At 37.0% G+C, this 19,624-nt stretch overlaps 1 protein-coding gene across 3 annotated transcripts in view; it reads left to right on the top strand.

The window, feature by feature from the left end:
* Positions 1 to 4,229: 4,229 nt before the first annotated feature.
* TFB1M (transcription factor B1, mitochondrial) overlaps positions 4,230 to 19,624 on the top strand; it is a 79,058-nt gene continuing 63,663 nt past the window's right edge. For all 3 annotated transcript variants that reach the window (XM_044243497.1, XM_044243505.1, XM_044243487.1), the window contains exons 1-2: positions 4,230 to 4,416; positions 7,448 to 7,599. In XM_044243497.1, the coding sequence (XP_044099432.1) occupies positions 4,284 to 4,416; positions 7,448 to 7,599 (285 nt within the window). In that variant the 5' untranslated portion in view covers positions 4,230 to 4,283. The remainder of the gene's footprint in view (positions 4,417 to 7,447; positions 7,600 to 19,624) is intronic.

A 19,624-nucleotide genomic window follows, 5' to 3' on the forward strand; every position in this document is an offset into this window, starting at 1 on the left:
ATTTTGGGTAGAAGTCAAGTCAGCATCTGGCAAAAAGAAAGACACAGGATGTGGTAGAAGTTGAGAGAACAGAGTACTCCAAAGAGAGGTTAACTGCCAGCCATTGTAAGAGGACTCATGACCCAAAGCTGCAGTCACATTGTCCAAGCTCTCTCAGTAAAGAGTTGGGAGATCTTGGACACTCAATGTCTCTGTGCTCCGTGTGCCTTATTAAATGCAAACGTGTTCTTAATCATAGTTTTGTTTATTCTTAAGCTTTTTTTCCAGTTAAATGTTGAGGTTTAGACTAAAAAACTATTAATATAATAAAGGCTAATTATTTTTATAATGCCTTTATCTTGTGCTGTTTTTTTTCTTCCTTCACAAAAGATTTTGCTTTATTGTTTAGGAATAAAGGGGAAAAAAGAAACCCTACCCACAGCTCTCTGAATCATCCTGAGTTGAAAGAGTTGTCTGTCCTCAGCACCTCATTAAGATACTTGACAGTAATTCACAGATCTTTGGGGATAATCTGCAGGTTTTCAAATACTGCCTGGAATAGTAATAAACACTGTATTTTTAAAAATAGTGTTACTGTTACATGGTTCCCTCAGGCAATCAGCCTGTGTTGCTTGCCACAAGTTGCCCTGCTTCTATCCCCAGAGAGTAAGCACTTGGTCTGTCTGTTCAGAATTATCATGTATTTCCTTCTTACCTCTAGGTAGGTCACTAGATTCCTCTGTGAACAGTGGGCATCAAACAACCATTTAAAAAAAAAAAGCCTAAATACGTGTAAAATACAGCTGTTAATATTTCTCAAGAGCACTGAGTCATATTGAGTCATATTATGTGAAATTATAAAATACTATCAGAAAAGGGCACTTTACATACCATAATAGTCATTTTATAAAGTTCAATTTGGCAATTCCAAGCCACATTTAATTTTCTTTGAAAATTCCCACACGGCAGAAAGATATTGCTCTTTGTGGCATTCAAGTCTATTTCAGAGAACTGTAAAATGACAACCTTTTGGAATTAGCCCTTTTTCTATAAATAGACACTAAATCACTTTGCCAAATAAAGTCACATATGCATTTTCATTAAAGTAAATACTAAAATAATAAGCAATTTTGCTATATAACCATTCTGGGATCTATGAAAATTAAAATTCTGTATTGCAGTGCAATATGAATCATTTGTAGTTCTTCATCTTCACTGATAGGTGGGGCTAGTAATTTCTGTATTAATTATAATATTTTAGCATGTTAAAATCTGTATCTAGATGAAGCAGATACTTCAAAGCTTCAAAACTGATGAAACTGCATACTTCTCTTTAAGGGATAAAACTGTTTGCATTAATATGTGAAATACACTACTAAAATACCCCCTGCTGATTTCATAGGCTTTGTAGGGAGTTATGCATAATTTTCTGAAAATTAAAGGACTGAGGATCAGTATTTATGATGATAAAAATTAGATCTCAAGAACTATTTTAAAAACTTGGACGATTCTTCTAAAATGGAATTTTAAAAATTCAGCTCAACAATTATTTAACACATGCCGGAGGTAAAGGACCAGAGTAGACTCAGAAGATCAGAATTTGAGATTCAGCTGCACTTACCAGCACCATAACAGGGCACACCTGATATCTTTGTAAACCTATATCACAGAATTGAAATGAGAATTAAGTGAAGTAGCCTGGGAAACTTTGTAAATAATGGGTTGTAACCTAACTGCCATGCAACATATATAGTCAGGATAGCACTAGTGCCAAGTAATTCAACTTCATTTGTCTCCAAGTTAATGAAAACAGATAGATACAAGCTGACTTTAATAGGTAGCTTCCATGTTCCTCCAAAGGAAAGGCAAGGTACAATGGCAAAAATTCTGAGCAAAAATTTGGTGGTAATTTGGATCCCCAAAATTGATGAGAAAACCATTACATGACACACTATAACCTTAGTAAGCTGAACTCTAAGAAAACAAAATCCTGCCAGTCTACATCCAGAGCAGTGTTAACCCCTTGCATCATTTATGTTGTATAGCTTTGCCTCTATTTATTGTGATTGTTTTAGTATATAGCCATAGGAAAACTGTAAAATTAAGCTTTATACTCAGATTCATCTTCCATTTATTTAAAAAAAGCTTATAAAATTAACATACAGTGGTTAACTTAAAAATAATTTACCGTGAGGGCTGTGGCCCATGAGATCAGAATCAGAAAAAAAAAACAAAAACTTAAAATCTTCTTTCTGTACTTTGCTACATGATCATAGGGTAAGTCAAATGACCTCCTTCACAGTAAAACAGTAACAATCTCATTCACATAAGAACACTACGAGGAGTAAATGAAATAATCAATATAACTGTGAATGAACGCCTTTCCCAGTATGCTGTGGAATATAAGGACTCTGAATCAAGAGTTAAGGCTTTCAAACTCCGCTTCGGTGCTACGTAGGGAAAATCACCTTACCTCTTTGGGAGTCACCTTCCAGTTTTCTAAAGCTAGGAGCTATGTCAGATTATCTCACAGTTCTTTTTAAACATAGTTAAAAGAGACTGTGGTTGGGTTTTCCATTGAGATCTCTATGAAAAATTCATTCATCGATTTCACTCATATCATATCTGCAGTTACTTGGTTTTCTGTTAGCTTTATTTTAAACATACTACTCTGAGAAATCAAAAAAATGTTACGATTCGCTTGTGATCAAGGCAACAATTTGAAAAAAGAATAGAGTCAGAAAAGCTAAATTCTCCTATATAGCAGAGTAATTTCAATCCTTTGTTTTGTTGTTTATTGTTTCCTCTGTTTTAATAGACAGAATTCATACTTGAGTCTTTATACTTAGATGAAACCACCCTAGGCAAGTCAAATGCTCTCTCAACATGGACTGTTCTGCTTAAAAAGCAGGCTCTGGACATAGGCTTGTGGATTGAAATCCTAATTCCACTACTTTATAGCTATGCAGCCTAGGATAAATTGCTGACCCTCTCTGAGCCCTTATTTTTGTAACAATTAATGAGACAATAGCTGTAAAGCAATCAACTGTGAAGCCTAGTACTTTGGGAAAAGCTCAATGAATGTTAGCTATTATTAGTATTATCATGTTTATTTCCCTTTCTTTTCATCCTTACCTTTCCAGGTACTGCAAGAAGAGGTTACAATAACTGGAGCATGGAGGGGCAGTAAGAAAACTATGGGAAGGCCAACAAGAAGTGGCAACTAACACTTCCAGGGCAGGGGACCAGGAAGAGCAGCTACCACGCATGTCCAGAAACTTAGATTGGATCTGGGTTCCACAATTTTCTAGCTTTGTGACTATCAATTAATTTATATCACCTCTCTGAGTTTTTCTTTTCTCCGCTCTGAGACTAGTAATGTTTATATGGTAAAACTGTTAGTGAAAGAAAGGCTCAAAAACAAATATTCGCTATACGCGAAAACACTTCCCGAAATCTAAACAAGGCGGTTTTTCTCATTGACTGGATACGTGTAGAGCGGGGCAGAAGAATTGGATTTGCTCTGGCCACCTCACTGCAAACTGTGCGCCTATCCTTTAACCTCTCTGGCCGCGTTCATCCGCCAGATCATTAGGGTAGTAACGGCCACTATTGATTATGGGCCTAATGCATGTCGTGCATTGCACTGTGTTCTGAGTCTGTACACCAGGCGACTTTTATCATTTAGTTCCTGCAATTTTACGTTCCTGCAAAAAATATCTCCATTTAACAGATGAAAAAAACTAAGGTTGAAAGAAGTTAGAAACCTGCCATCCGGCACCTACAATGCTAACGTTCTAAAAACATCTAACATGAGAAAATCGTTAGCAACCAATAGTTTTGCCTCTAACCATTGGCTTTCCCGCAATCATCCACAGAGGGGAACTAGGCACGGCTCTCTGCGAGAATGCACCTCGGAGCGTTTCTGGGCTCCAAGATCCTCTGACTCGCCACTCCGCATTCTGGTCCAGGCCCCGCCTCGTTCCCGCCCCCCGGGCCGCTCTGGCCACCGCCCACCCAGGAAAAACCCCGCCCTCCCCGCTCCTTCACACCCTCAAGGGCGAAAAGCAGCGCACACCCAGCCTGCCCCGCGCCTAGCAAGACTCGACGCATGCGCTCTGCGTGCGCCCAGATTTCCTTTCTGTCCATAGCGCTTCCGGCGAAGTATATCCGACCAATAAGGTGGGCTCGGAGGCGGGCCTTAATGATTTCCCCGCTCCCGCCCCCCCACTTCCTTTTCCGCGAATGATTTAAGGGCAGCGCGAAAAGTCCGTGGTGGGATTGGTACTGTGGCGCGGGGCTGCATGGCTGGTTCTGGGACGCTGAGCGCTTTCCGTCTCCCGCCGTTGCCCACGATTCGAGAAATCATTAAGTTATTCAGGCTGCAAGCAGCGAAGCAGCTGTCCCAGAATTTTCTCCTGGACTTGAGGCTGACAGGTGGCCGTCTTCTCAGTGCCCCTCCGCATCCCCGGGGGTGTCGCGCGGACCCTGTGGGCGGGTGTCTGGGGTCAGGCAGTGTGCAGGGGGCCTTAGGGCAGGTCCTTCTACCGCTTTGTCCTGAAAGGACCGCAGGAGACGCGTGGAATGTCTTCTTCGCCGACATAATGGCGTGCTCGCGGGCGTTCGCCGTGGGCTGGTGAAGGCGAGTTGTGCAGACGCCGAGCAGACACTAGGGGAGGCAGGGGTCGCGTCGCGTGAAGGGCGGTTGTGGAAATTCGAATCTCGGTGTGTTGACACTAGTGAAAGGGTACTGCGTGTGTGGCTGGTTTGGCTGCTCATGCAATGTAAAGTTATCAATCTAAATTAGTGCGAAGAATTTTTAAGTAACATATTGAAAAAGTATCACTCGTGGGATTACGTTATTTAAACGTTTACTTGTTGAATCCAAAACCCTCGAGGGCGCAATATTCAGTAAATACATGTCAGAGAAGCTACTGTGTGCTAGTGGTGGAGATGCAATGGGGGAGTAAACCAGGCAGAAGTCTGTCCTCAGGGAGCTTACATTTTTAGCAAGTTTATATTCCCACCCCTATTTTAAGTCACTTTTTGTAAGGTAAAATTTACATGCCATAAAATTAACCAGTTGGAAGTGTAGAGTTTGATGAGTTGTGACAGACGTATACCCCCATTTAACTGCCACCCCCATTTCTTGGTGATACTTTTGAAACGTGAGGTTGCAAGAATAATATGTATTACAAATAGGTCCACTAGTTCACTGTTGGAATATTTACCGTATTTGAGGTTTTGATATTTAGTTCCATTTGGCGCCTCTCGAGAAGCTCAAAGATAGGAGAGATCATACACAAATAGTTCATTTTCAGTTAAGTATAGTTCACAAGCAATCAATAAGATGTCATTTCTTGGATGTGGAGTCTTTATTCTGCTAGTAGAAATATAGCATTGGGTAAAATAGCTTAACTAAGCTTCAACTTCTCATCTGTTAGTTGGAGGAAGGCTCCTATTACAGGATCTTTAAAGGGTTACCCACCGCTAAAATTCTTTAGTGCTAGTAGTAACTAGAACCAGTTTTGTCTGCCAGTCATTAGTCACGTTCTGTAGGTATAAACTACCATTCTTAAGATGGAAAATAGAGGTCTTAGTATTTTAAATGTAGAAAAGAAGTGCTTTGTTTACAGATTCTGGAATGTGGGTACTATTCCCTTTTCTCTGGGAACCAAAGTGAAGGGAGATTAAAGTACTTGGTTTGAGGTGAGAAGCTCAGGTGGGAGCAGATGCTTCCTGAATTGATAGTGCCGCTTTGATATTCATTTGTATTTTACTATACCTGGAAAGTTTGAGGGCAGAGTCCCTGACCTCTCAACTAGACTAGCTCTCCATTTAAGAGAACGAGAATGTTAAATTCGTAATGCCTGTGCTTAATGTATCAGTTGTGTGCCTTCTAAAAGGCATTGGTCTATAGTGGAGGAAGGATTGCTTTAGAATTTACACCTGAGCTGGAGTCAGCTCTCTTTCATTTGCTTTCTAGATGACCTTGCACGATGAAACATTAAGAAGGAAATAGAAAAGTTCAGAGAAGTTAAATTGGGATAGTAGTTCTTAATGTGTTGGAAGGATTGTGAGATCCAAGTGAGAAAGCATGTAAAGCACCTAAAATAAATGGTTGGTGGGCATATGCTAATTCCCTCTAAGCACCAGTTAAGAGACAAAACTATTTTGGGGTGCCTGGGTGGCTCAGTCAGTTTAGTGTTCCTCTCGATTTCCACTCAGGTCATGATCTTGAGGTGGTGAGTCTGCTTGAGACTCTCTCCTCCCCCTCCCCTTCACTTTTTCTCTAAATAAAATAAATCTTTAAAAAGATAAATATATAGATTTATATAGATATAAATATATAGGTAAAAAGATTATATAAATACAAATATATATAAATAAATCTTTAAAAATCTTTAAAAGAACCATTTTTGCTTTCTATTTCCAAAAATGGTACTATACAGTCTCAGTGAACACTACGAGGAAGTGCTGGTATGTTTTCAGTGGCTAAATTTCCACTGTCCCAGGAGGCCCAGTTACTTGGATTTTAGTATCTCAGTCAATAATTAGACCAGCCCATCATATGTTTTTTCAGAAGTGATAATTGGTTGCAGTGAATCCTCTGTAATCTTTTTCATTTTTTCTTTTTCTTTTTTTTTTTTAATAGATTTTATTTATTTGACAGAGATCACAAGTAGGCAGAGAGGCAGGCAGAGAGAGGAGGAAGCAGGCTCCCCGCTGAGCAGAGAGCCAATGAGGGGCTTGATTCCAGGACTTTGAGATCATGACCTGAGCTGAAGGCAGAGGCTTTAACACACTGAGCCACCCAGGCACCCCCTTTTTCATTATTTCTTAAGGTCATCTAAGTCAAAGAAGTTAATTTAAGACATTAACTTTTCCTTATTAATTTGCATATTTGCAAAGCTTACAACAACTCCACTAAGAAGTTTAACTTTTTCCTAAAAATGACCAAGAATCTGTATTTCTGCTAGTCCTATGATCTAGGGACTTGTTGCTGTGGCCATATGGACCAGCTAGATGTCTACAGGTAAAAGTGAGACTGCCAGCACTTTTTGCTTTGGGATTTCAAACTAGCAGCATTGGAAATTCTGAATGTAAAACTAGTCTTACTTATTCAAATATTCAGTATTTGGCAACTGTAGAGAGATGGTGAGTGATTACCTGGTCGGTTCTTAGGAACTGATTGATTGGTTTGGTGGAGGAAAATACAGTATTAACTATATTTAATTTAGGAAGTTTGTCATAATAATCCTATTTTTGTTAAGGGACTGATAATACAATACAACTGTGTTGTAATCACATAGTGAATGGCCACTATATGTTGGTTTAGGTTGAGTTAAATAATCAGACAAATATGGTATAGAGGATTCCTTGAATAACGGTTGATGAGAATCTATAGAAATTATTAAATTTTGCACACTGAAATTTATCAAAATCATTAAAACATTCTTTTTCCTAGATAAAATTGTAAAGAAAGCTGGGAATCTGACAGATGCTTATGTGTATGAAGTGGGCCCTGGGCCAGGGGGAATCACAAGATCCATTCTTAATGCCAATGTTGCTGAACTTTTGGTGGTTGAAAAGGATAGTCGATTTATTCCTGGATTACAGGTAAGATACTTAAAATATCTTTTTTAGGAGGCCAAAAAAAAAAAAAAAAAACCCAGCTTCAATCTTCAGGCTATGATTCTTAAATCTTAGGATATCCAAGGATCTCCTTGGTGGCTCTTCAAACTTCAGATCTCCAGGCCCCATTCCAGAGATTTTGATTCCATAGTCCCAAGAGGTCTAGGAATTGCATTTCTAACAAGCATCCCAGCGTGTTGGTTAATAGACCACTTCTTGAATAAACCCGTGTTTATGCATCAGTGCTAGACAAACTACTTGTTTTGTGTGACCTTTTTTTTTTAATCTAGTGGTGCATGTTCTGGCCCACTCCTTCAAAAATAAGTAAATAATGCCAGTAATGACTGAGTTATTGGCATGATTTATGAGAACTTCATTTAGATTCAGAAAATCATTCTACAAGCAAACGATGGAAAAAACTTATGCTTTTTAAAGAGATTAATTGTTAAGCTTAAGCATTTGGTAAGAACTAAGTGAAGAAATGAAATACCAGTGTACACAGAGATTTAAGATGAAGTTTGAATAAAGTGTTACATGCATCTTAGGTGCCATTGTTACAGGAGAAATATTTGAGGGAACTGGGCATGTTTCATTTGGAGAAGAGAAGCCTTGGATGCTTATTTTGATTTCTAAAAAAAGACTAATACAAATATGTGGTAATTGAGGGAGACAGGTATGGATTTAAAATAAGGAGGGACTTATATTTTTTAAATGGTGGCAAACAGTGAAACCCATTTTATCAGGGATTTTGTAAAGGGAATTTTTCATAGCGGGACACTTAATGGCTGAAGGGCCTTTGTTTGATTCCTCTGTAATTCTAAAACTTTAGAAGAGCCCTTAGCCTTTGGCTTAGATGAGTAGCAATTTGTTAAGTGACTCCAACAGAATAATAAAGTTATCAGCATTATTACTTTCACACAAGAGACAAATTGGCTTAAAACTGGTACAGTCTAATGCTTGTATGTGCAATAATTGAAAAACGTTTCATTTCTACCGGAACAGTTTGAGGAAATTTGTTTGAAAAATCTAGGGGCTTGGTGTGCACACAACTGATTTTTTTGTTTAGAAACTTAGTCATTTCTTATTATTGGGCTACATTTTGTTTTATGCTTTAAAAATATATTTAGTTTTATCTAACTTTACTATTGACAGAATTGACAGAGTTAGTTTCAGATTTATAACTTTATTTTGCAATTCTCATATGGTACATATTCCTTGATGTAGAATGTTAATAGTGATTTTTGCTTTGAACCACCTTCTTCTTTGAAGAACTGTAACTCAGAGGTGGAAGTGTGAATGTCTTATTTTTGGTGAGATCATGAGGTAGTGGAAAGAAGCTGAATAACACTGTGATTCCGTTCAGGTTTTTTCATCTAGCCCTTTTTGGACATTGGGAATACTCATCTGACCTTTAGGCACTTGAAGAGACTTTCTAACCCTCAACCTTACCGTAATCTGTTATACATGATTCTTTCTCATGAGGCAAGGAGGTGAATCAAATTTCTGTTCATCCCCACCTTAATTTACATATTCTCCTTTCCTGATCTCAACTAAAGATCTTTGAAGACAGACTATTTAAAAGGCAGCTATATGCTTCTCTTTTCAGCTGCCCCACCAAGACCCAGCACTCTTAACCCCTGTCTTGTTTTGTCTTATTAAATTGACCATCTGATACACTATATTTTTTTATTTGTTATCTACCTTACCCCTCTGGAATGTCAGTACCAAGAGCATGGAGATTTTTGTGTGTCTTGTTCCGTGCTCTACCACATATAACCGTGGCTGGCATATAGCAGGTGTTCGGTAATGTCTTATATGGGAAAAGAAAAGTTGACTATGTGCATAATATATCTAAGCAACCAACTAACGGTGTCATTTAATAGTGAAAATAAATAATTGTGCAGCATTGATTATTAAAAAGTTTTGTGCTCTTTTTTTAAATATAAATTTATTTCAAGGTAAATTGCTCTGGAAGAAATGTGCATTTGTCTTATCTGTTTCTGTAGAAGAAGCAAAATTGATTCTTAGTGTCTTACATTGCAGGAAAGGAATTTGCCTTAAAAAGAAATGTTGGGTACTAAAATATCAAATAGATTTCTTTTTCCTATAAAGAATGTTTCAATATGTAAAACCACTTTCATTTAGAGGGACTAAATTAATCATAAAACTGAATAAAGGAGTGATCTATTTCAAGGATTCCATTTTAGTGGTTTCTAAGCTAATAGAATTACGTTTTAAAGAAATTGTAATAATTTATAAAATGTCTTCTAGCTGAAAATATATCATTTTGTACTTTAATCCAATTCTCAAGATATTGTCATTAGCATCTTAGGGTCTTAGGGCAAAGAACATAGTGTTAACATACGAGTTTCAGCATCAGCATGTTGTAAAGTAAAAAAACATGTCTCTTCTAATAGGTGAACATATTGTAGGATAGTTTTGTGGTAAAGAACACAGACTTCAGCGTCAGATTGCCTGACTTTGACGTCGGGCTCTATCATTTACGGGTTATATGTCTTCGGGCAGGTAACTATGTCCTCTGCGCCTCAGTTTGCTCCTAGGATTGTAATGAGGATTAAATGAATGCCTCATACTTACTTAGTTAAGCACTCAATATAATTTTCAATATAAATAAATTATTGTCCCTCTGCCTTGGAGATCTGTTAATTAAGGATTGATCAGGAGACTGCTTATCTGGAAAGAGGTATGGGAGAAGAGTAAAGTTATTCCTTTGGAACACTATAGAGTATAAATCCCCAGTGCTGTGGAAACACTGGAGCTTTCTCCCAACTCTTCAAGTTACCATCTAGAGTTTCTTTCCCTTAATGCTGGAGCACTCTCTTGTGATTGTGCATTTTTAGGGGTTTTTTGTTGTTGTTAATTATTTTTTAGTTGCTTATTGTTGTTACATTTTTATGGCTGGATGGATTCTCTGCTTTGGAAGGCAGTGAGATTTTTTTTGGTATCCCAGGGACTTCAGGTTTCTGTCACTGCTGGCGCGACAAATCCACCAGGAACGTGAGGGTAAGAGGATGGTGAAAAGAAATTAAGAGACAGAGATGGGGGCAGGAGGAGCACTGAGGAGCATGTCCAACAGTGCCGATTTTATTTCCCATCTTATAATCATTTATAAGGCAGACCACAATAGAAGGAGTAATAATACATCAGTATCTAGTCAGATAACAGCAAGTTCCTATGACAAGTTTACATGAACTACAAACAAATCTCGTGATGCCAGGTAGTCACGGCTAATGGCCGTTAGCTACTATTGATTACAGGAAGTTACATTCAACCAGGGAGTGGGTTATGGGCAGTACAGGAACAACAAGGACCAACTAAGAATTTAAGACCCTGACCACCTTGTTCCCTTCTGTAGGGAGAATGTGTGGAAGTCACGTAGGCGAGCGCACGACACATAGCACAGACCCTTTCTCAGTGTTCCTCAACTTTCCCGTCCTTAACCCCTTGTCAAGGCATCTGGACTTTAAAGGAGACACAAGTCAGAGCCTGGTTTGATCCACAACTCCAACCGTGCTGTGGCCTCCAACAGGTTTCATTCAGTTCTTCCCCCACTTCTGGACTGGAGAGAACAACATAAGTAATCCGCTCTCCTTGAAGTAAACAATCTGGGTTCTTCATTTTTTTTTTCCTGTCTGTTATAAATATGTAAAATCTTTAAAACAATCATTTATGGAGGGCTTATTGCACTAAGTTCCTTGTTTCATAGCTTCACCGAGTATTATTGATGTGCAGTAAACTGCACATGTTTAAAGTGTACAGATTACCAAATTTTGACAGATGTAGTGTCCTGAAACCATCACCACAGTGAAGATAATGAACATCCGTCACCTTCAGGATTCCTCATTTTCCTTTATAATCTACCCCTCCTTCCTCCCCTTCCCTGTCGTCAGACAGCCATGGTTCTGTTTGTCACTATAGGATATTTTCCATTTTTTAGAATTTCATATGAATGGAATCATACAATGTATGCTCTTTTTCTCTTTTTTGTCTTCTGTCTTTTACTGAGCATAAGTATTTTGAAATTCATCCATGTTGGGGTGTTTATCAATAGTTTGATTCATTTATCACTGACTAGTATTCCATTGCTTGGATATGCCACATTTATAAATCCATTCACTAGTTGATGGACTTTGGGTTGTTTTCATTTTTGGGTAGTTATGTAAAGAGCTGTCATTAACACTCACATGCAAGTCTTTGTGTGAATATATACTTTTATTTCTCTTGGGAAGGAGTTAGATGCAGAGTGTCTGAGTCTTATGGTAGGTGTATATTAAACTTTTTGTGAAACTACCAAAACTTTTTACAAAGTAGCTATACCATTTTAATATTCTCCCCATGCATGAGAGTTACCTTTATATCACATGTTCTCACATTTGGTATGATTAATCTTTTTTATTGTAACCATCCAAACAAGCATATAGTGCTATCTTAATATGATTTTCCTAATCAGCAATATTGGACATATTTTCTTAAAATTTAATTATGGTGTGGGTTGGGGGGGCAGGGGGAGAGGAAAAGAGAAAATCCTCAAGCATACTACTCCTCCCTGAGTGCAGAGTCCAATGTGGGGCTTGAACCCAGGACCCTGAGATCGAAAGTAAGAGTTAGCTGCTTAACCGACTAAGCTGCCCAGGTGCCCCTGGACATGTTTTCATGTGTTTATTTGCCACCTATATATCTTTTCTGGAGAATTATGCAAATATTTTGAGCATTTCTTTTTTTTGTCTTCATATTATTATATTATAAGAAATCTTTATGTAGATTAGATACAAGTATTTTATCAGATACACGTTTTGTAGTGCTTTCTACTCAGATGGGACTTACCTTTCCATTTTTGACATTTAATGGTGACTTTCAGAGAGTAAAACTTAGTTTTAATGAAGTACAGTTTATCAAATTTTTCTTTTTGAATTTGATGCTTTTTGCATCTTATATTAAAAAATAATTGTCAAAACAAGAACTAAGAATTTCCATGTTTTCTTCTAGATGTCTTATGGCTTTATTAAGTTTTTCATGTAGGTTTATGATACTTTTTGAGTTACCTTTTGTGTGTAATGTGAGGTGTAGGAGTAGAGGTTCATTATTTTGCACCATTGTTGAAAATTTTATCTTTTCTTCATTGAATTGCCTTGATCCTATTGTCAAAAATCAACTGGTCTTATGTATGGTGGTCTGTTTCTGTACTTCCAGTTCTTTACTGTTGATACGTAAGTCTGTTTTCTTCACTGTGACTAACCTGTGTTGATCCCCATAGCTTTATAGTAAGACTTGAGAGCAGGTAATGTAAGTCTTCCAACCTTATCTTTCTTTTCCAAAATTTTTTTGGCTCTTCTATAAGTCCTTAGCATTTCCATATAGTTTTAAAATTAGATCATCAATTTCCTTTTTTTTAAAAGCCTGATGGGACTATGATTGGGTTTGGATTAAAACTGTAGTTCACTGTGAGGAGAACTAGCATCCTAATGGCATTAGCTTCTGATCTGTAAACATGGTATGTCTACCTGTAGGTTTCCTTCAGTTTCTCTCAACAGTGTTTTGTAGTTCTAAGTATACAAGTCTTGCATATCTTTTGTCAAGTTTACCCCTATGTCCTTCTTTTTGTTGCCATTGTATTTGGTATTGGTTTTTAATTTCTATTTGTTTGTAGCTGCTGTGTGGAAATACCATCTGTTTTGGCATGGATTTTGTATCCTGCAGCCTTCTTGTGCTCAATGCTTTGTGGCTATTTTGTAGATTTCTTGGGATTTTCTGCATGTGTTATCATTTCATCTGCAGTAAAGACTGTTTTACCATTTCAGTATCCATTTCAGTATCTTTGCCTCTATTTCTTCTTGTCTTGGCTAGAATCTCCAGTACAGTGTGAATAGAACTAGGAGTACACCTCCTTGCCTGTCCCTGACCTCATGGAAAGCATTCAGACTTTCACCATTGAATATGATGTTAGTTGTAGGTTCTTCCTGGATCTCCTTTTTCAGACTGAGGAAGGTCCATCTGTTCCTAGTTTGCTGAGAGATCATGGTGCTTTGTTTGGTTTTTGTTTTAAATAATGGATGTTGAGTTTGCAGAAATACTTTTCCTGTGTTTAATGAAATAATAATGTAGCTTTTTTTTTTTTTAGTTAATATGATGAATTTTATTGTTTTTTGTGTTTTTTTTTCCTAATGGTAAACCAACCATCTGTAGAACCTTCAGTGATATCTTTCTTTCTCACTCACTATTGGTAATTTGTGTATTTCTCTTTTTTTCCTGATCAGTCTTACTTTATATTGGTGAACTTTATTGATCTCAAAAAAGAACAACAAAAAAGCTCTTGATTTCATTGATCAATTTTGGGTTCTGTTTTCTGTTTGATTTCTGCCCTGAAATCCTCATGTTATGCTGTTGCCTTGAAGTTTACTTTGTTCTTTCTATAGTTTTTTAAGGTGGAAGCTGAAGTGGTTTTTTTGAGGCCTTTCTTTTCTTATAGGTATTTAGTGCTGTAAATATTCTCTCAGTAAAACCTGAGCAGAATCCCACAAATTTTGGTAGGTTGTGTTTTCATTTTCACTCAGTCATAATGAATGAAATTTACCAATTTACTTAAAAATTTTTTTTGCCATATTAGACCTAAAGAAAGACTTCTGAAAGACGTTAGAACTCTTATATAAACCTTCAGCTCTAATTTCCCTTTCAATTTCTTATTTGACTTGTTGGGTCCTTTCCTTTTTCAGCTTCTGGAGGCTACCTGCATTTATTAGCCCCTGGACTCCTTGCTTCTATATCTACTATTGACTTTAATCCTTCTGCCTCACTCTTATTAAGGCCCTTGTGATTGATTATGTTGGGTCCACCCAGATAATCTAGGATAATCTCCCCATATAGGGATATTTAATTTAATCACATCTGCAAAGTCCTTTTTACCATGTAAGGTAACGTAGTCACAGGGATTAAGACATCTTTTGGGGCCAGTAGTCAGCCTGCTGTAATTTTTTCTGTAATTCTATTTTACTATTAGTAATTTATTGATGATGTATGGTTATACATCTGTAACATATCCCAGCTTATCCTCAAGTAAGAAAATACCACTTTATGTATAGCATACAAATCTTAAGATAGTGTGTTTGTGTTTCTCCTTGTAGGCCTTTGTACTATTGTCATACGTTTTACTTCTCCTTATGTTGTAAAGTTCACAGTACAATGTTATTTTTGCTTTAAAGTCAATTCTATATTAAAAGAGATTTCAATACAGTTGACTTTTGAACAGTGTGGGGGTTGGGGGTTCTGACTCCCACATAGATGAAAATCCACATATAACTTTGGACTCCCCAGGAACTTAACTACTGAAGTCAGCTGTTAACTAGAAGCCTTACCAATAGCCAATCAATTAATGCATAGTTTGTATGTTACATGTGTTATGTGCTGTATTCTTATAATAAAGTAAGCTAGAGAAAGGAAAATCTTGCTAAGAATCATAAGGAAAGGCATCTGGGGGCTCACTCAGTTAGGCATCCTAATCTCGGTTTCAGCTCAGGTCCTGATCTCAGGGTCCTGAGATCAAGCCCCACATCAGGCTCCACACATAGCATGGAGTTTGCTTGTCGCTCTTCTGATCCTTCCCCTGTATGAGCACACGCTCTCTCAAAGTCTTAAAAAAAAAAAAGAGAGAGGGAGAATATATTTACAGTACTGTAAGAAATCTGCACGTAAGTGGACCAATCAGTGCTATTCAGTCTCTGTTGTTAAAGGATCAACTATAATAAGAAACACTGTTACATATTTACACATTTGGGTTTTTTTGTTATTTGTTTGTTTTGTTTTGTTTTGGTATTAAGTGGATTCCATGCGCAGCATGGATCCCAGCACAGGGCTTGAACTCAGGACCCTGAGATCAAGAGTTGGACGCTCAACCAACTGAGCCACCCTTGTGCCCCCATATGGTTACTATTTTGAGTGCTCCTCATCCATATTTACATTTAGTATTATTTTCTTTCTACCTGAAAGATTTTCTTTAGCATTTTTTTGTAATTGTGTATCTGTTGGTGACAGAACTTTCAGTGTTTGTATGTCTAAAAAATGTTTTATTTCGCTTTTGTTTTTGAAAAACATACTGTTTTTTGTTTGTTTGTTTGTTTGTTTTGGTTTTTTAGTAGTCGAAAAATGTTGCTCAGCCATCTTCTCATTCGCATTGTTTCTCATAGGAAATCTGTTGTCATTCTTGTCTTTGCCCCTCTGACTTTTTTCTCTGACTTCTTTTAAGATTTATTCTCTATCCCTGGTTTTGAGCAGTTTCATCATGGTGCACCTTCATGTCCTTTTCTTCATGTTTCTCTTGTGTGGGGCACCTTGAGCTTTTTGGATCTGCAGGTTTCCCTGCATCTCCTGCTGTCCAGCATCTGAAAACTGTTGTTTCATCTACGTTGTTCATTTTTTTATGTTTAAGCCAGAAGAGACTACGTGGTCTTTTATACTCCATCTTAGCCAGAGTAAGAAGCTCTAGGATTCTTCTTAATTATTACGTGCTTCTTTCATGGAATTTTGGAGACAGTAAGTCATGATTATTGTTAGTATTGCCTCTGGGGTTTGTAAGAGGTAAACACTGATTATTTCTACTTAATAAGGATGGAAAGCTCACAGGATTGAAATCAAATAGGCTGGTGTCAGATCTCAGAAATAGCACATACTAGCTTTGTGATCTTGAGCTTGCTGTTGAAGCAGTTTTACCTTCAGCTTTCTCATCTGCAGCATGGGAATAATCACTATTATTTGTGATCCTTGGAGGAAAGATGGAAATTTCTGTGAAGAGATTGGAGTCTAAAGAGCCTGGCATACTGCCAGTAGCCAGTAAATGTTTGCTATTGTAATGATGCTCCTTCCCTGTCATCTTATAAGGGGTTTATAAAGTAATTTAGTCATCCTGGCAAAAGGAACTGTTTTTCAACAGAGACAATAAAATTTTGAAATTCTTTCATCTCTACCAAATTTTACAGAAGAAAAGATGGCCCGACTTTGTGTTGTGACATGATTAGATACTTCACCCATGTAACTCACTTGATACAGCTACAGTTAATCAAAACTGGACAAATAAGTAGAAGGTGGCCAACAGTCAAAGTGATTTCCTAATCTACTACAGATTAGAAGCACAGACATCAGTGCTAGAAGCAGACCCACTGACAACAGCAAGAAGTAACAGATATTACTGTGGCAGAAAAGGTGTAACAAGCAAACATAAAAACTAAAAAAAAAACAGCCTAGTAATAAGGGATTATAACCATTGAAGCCATTCTCTACAGGCAACAATGACTCTAGCCATCAAGAAAAGGGTGAAATAGGGTATATTGTTCTCAGCTTAAGGAAGAGGATCGTGTGATATTGTATGGAAGGATTTCTGTCTATAAGTTTTTCATTCTTTTTTTATTTTCACAAGTTTTTTTTTAATTGAATCATAATTAACATTCTGTGTTGTATTAGTTTCAGGTGTACAATATAATGATCAGTACTTCTGTACATTTCCCAGAGCGCCTCAAGATAAATGTACCCTTAATTCTCTTTATCTCTTTCACCTCTTACTCCACCCAGCTCCCCTCTGCAATGACTACTTAGTTCTCTGTATTTAAGATTGTTTTTCTATTTGTCTCTTTCCTGTTTGTTCTGTTCTTTAAATTCCACATATAAGTGAAATCATATGTTACTTGTCTTTCTCTGACTGACTGACTTTACTTAGCATTGTATCCCCTAGGTCCATCTGTGTGTTGCAGATGTGAAGATTTCATTCTTTTTTATGCCCGAGTAATATTTCATTGTATATATATACATCTCTGTATCCATTCACCTATCCATGGACACGTGAGCTGCTTCCGTACCTTGACTGTGGTAAACAATGCTACAGTAAACAAGGGGGCTCATATATCTTTTCAAATTAGTGTTTTAGTTTTTTAGAGGTAAATGCCCAGTAGTGGAATTACTGGTTTCTATGGTAATTGTATTTTTAATATTTGAGAAACCTCCATACTGTTTTTCACAGTGGCTATACCAGTTTTCATTCCCACCAATAGTACACAAAAATTCCTTTTTCTCTATATCCTCACCAACACTTGTTATTTCTTGTGTTTTTTATTTTATCCATTCTGATGTGGATAAAATAAAGTGATATTTCACCGTGGTTTTGATGTACATTTCTCTGATTAGAGGTGTTGAGCATCGTTTCATGTCTGTTGACCATCTGTATGTCTTATTTAGAAAATGTTTACTCGGGTCCTTTGCCTGTTTTTTATTAGAATTATTTGGGGGTTTTTGGTGCTGAGTTGTATAAGTTCTTTATATATTTTGGATACTATGTTTGGTTGATTTTTTCTTTCACTCTGCAGAAGTTTTTTATTTCGGTTAGTCCCAGTAGTTTAATATTGCCTTTGTTTCCCTTGCCTGAGGAGACATATCTAGAAAAAAAAATTTTATGCCCAGTGTCAAAGGAATTGCCTGTGTTTTCTCCTCGGAGTTTTGTGGTTTCAGGTCTCACATTTAGATCTTTAATGCATTTTAAGTTTGTTCTTTTTGTTTTTGTTTTTAATGTACGATATAAGAAAGTGGTAGAGTTTCATCCTTTTGCATGTAGCTGTCCAGTTTTCCCAACACCATTTGTTGAAGAGATCATCTTTTTTCCATTATATGTTCTTGCCTCCTTTGTCAAAGATTAATTGACCAAAGAAACATGGTTTTATTTCTGGGCTCTCGATGCTGCTCCACTGATCTATGTGCCTGTTTTTTTGCCAGTACCATACTATTTTGATTTCTATAACTTGGCATTATATCTGGAAATCTGGGGTTGTGATACCTCCAGCTTTGTTCTTTTTCAAGTTTACCTTGGCTATTTGGGGTCTTTTATAGTTCCATATAAATTTTATGGTAATTTATACTAGTTTTGTGAAAACTGTTGGTATTTTGATAGGGATTCCATTGAACCTATAGATTGCTTTGGGTAGCATGTACATTTTAGTAATGTTGGCTCTTCTGGTACATGAGTATGGAATATCTTTCCACTTGTGTCATTTTCAATTTTTTTCATAAATGTTTCATAGTTTTCAGAGTATGGGTCCTTTACCTTAACCTAATACCTGGTTAAGTTTATTCCTAGGTATTTTGTTATTTTGGGTGTAATTATAAATGGGATTATTTCCTTAATTTTTCTTTTCCTTGTTATTCATTAAAAAAATCATTCACCATAATCAAGTGGAATTTATTCCAGGAATGTAGGAGTGGTTCAGTATTTGCTAATCAATCACAATTAATGTGATATATTACATTAATATGAGAAAGAATAAAAACCATATGATCATCTCAATAGATAAAGAAAAAGCATTTGACAAAGTACAACATCCATTCATGATAAAAACTCAGTAAAATAGGTTTAGAGAGAACCTACCTCAACATACACTATGAAAAAAACCTACAGCTAATGTCATACTCAGTAGTGGAAAACTGAGAGCTTTTCCTATAAGATCAAGAGGAAGACAAGGATGTCTACTTTGCCCATTTTTATTCAACATAGTACTGGAAGTCCTAGCCACAGCTACTGACAAGAAAAAGATAAGACATGATACTGTGTAAGTTTCTTTCTTAGAAATGTTAACCACTGGTTGAACAGAAAGTTTACTAAATCAAATCTCTAAATCCATGATGAGACTGGGTAAATAAATTTCTGTTACACATGTTGGGTCCTATTTAAAAAACAAAACAATTTGACTTTTTGAAATTATGCCATAATCTTCACCCTAAAGAAAAGTCTATATTGGGGCACCTGGGTGGCTCAGTGGTTTAAGCCTCTGCCTTCTGCTCAGGTCATGATCCCAGAGTCCTGGGATCGAGCCCCACATCGGGCTCTCTGCTCAGCAGGGAGCTTGCTTCCCCCTCTTGCTGCCTGTCTCTCTGCCTACTTGTGATCTCTGTCTGTCAAATAAATAAAATATTTTTTAAAAAAAAGAAAAAAAGAAAAGTCTATATTAACACTATCTTAAAT

Source organism: Neovison vison, chromosome 1 (assembly GCF_020171115.1).
Source record: "Neovison vison isolate M4711 chromosome 1, ASM_NN_V1, whole genome shotgun sequence".
NCBI lineage: Eukaryota > Metazoa > Chordata > Mammalia > Carnivora > Mustelidae > Neogale > Neogale vison.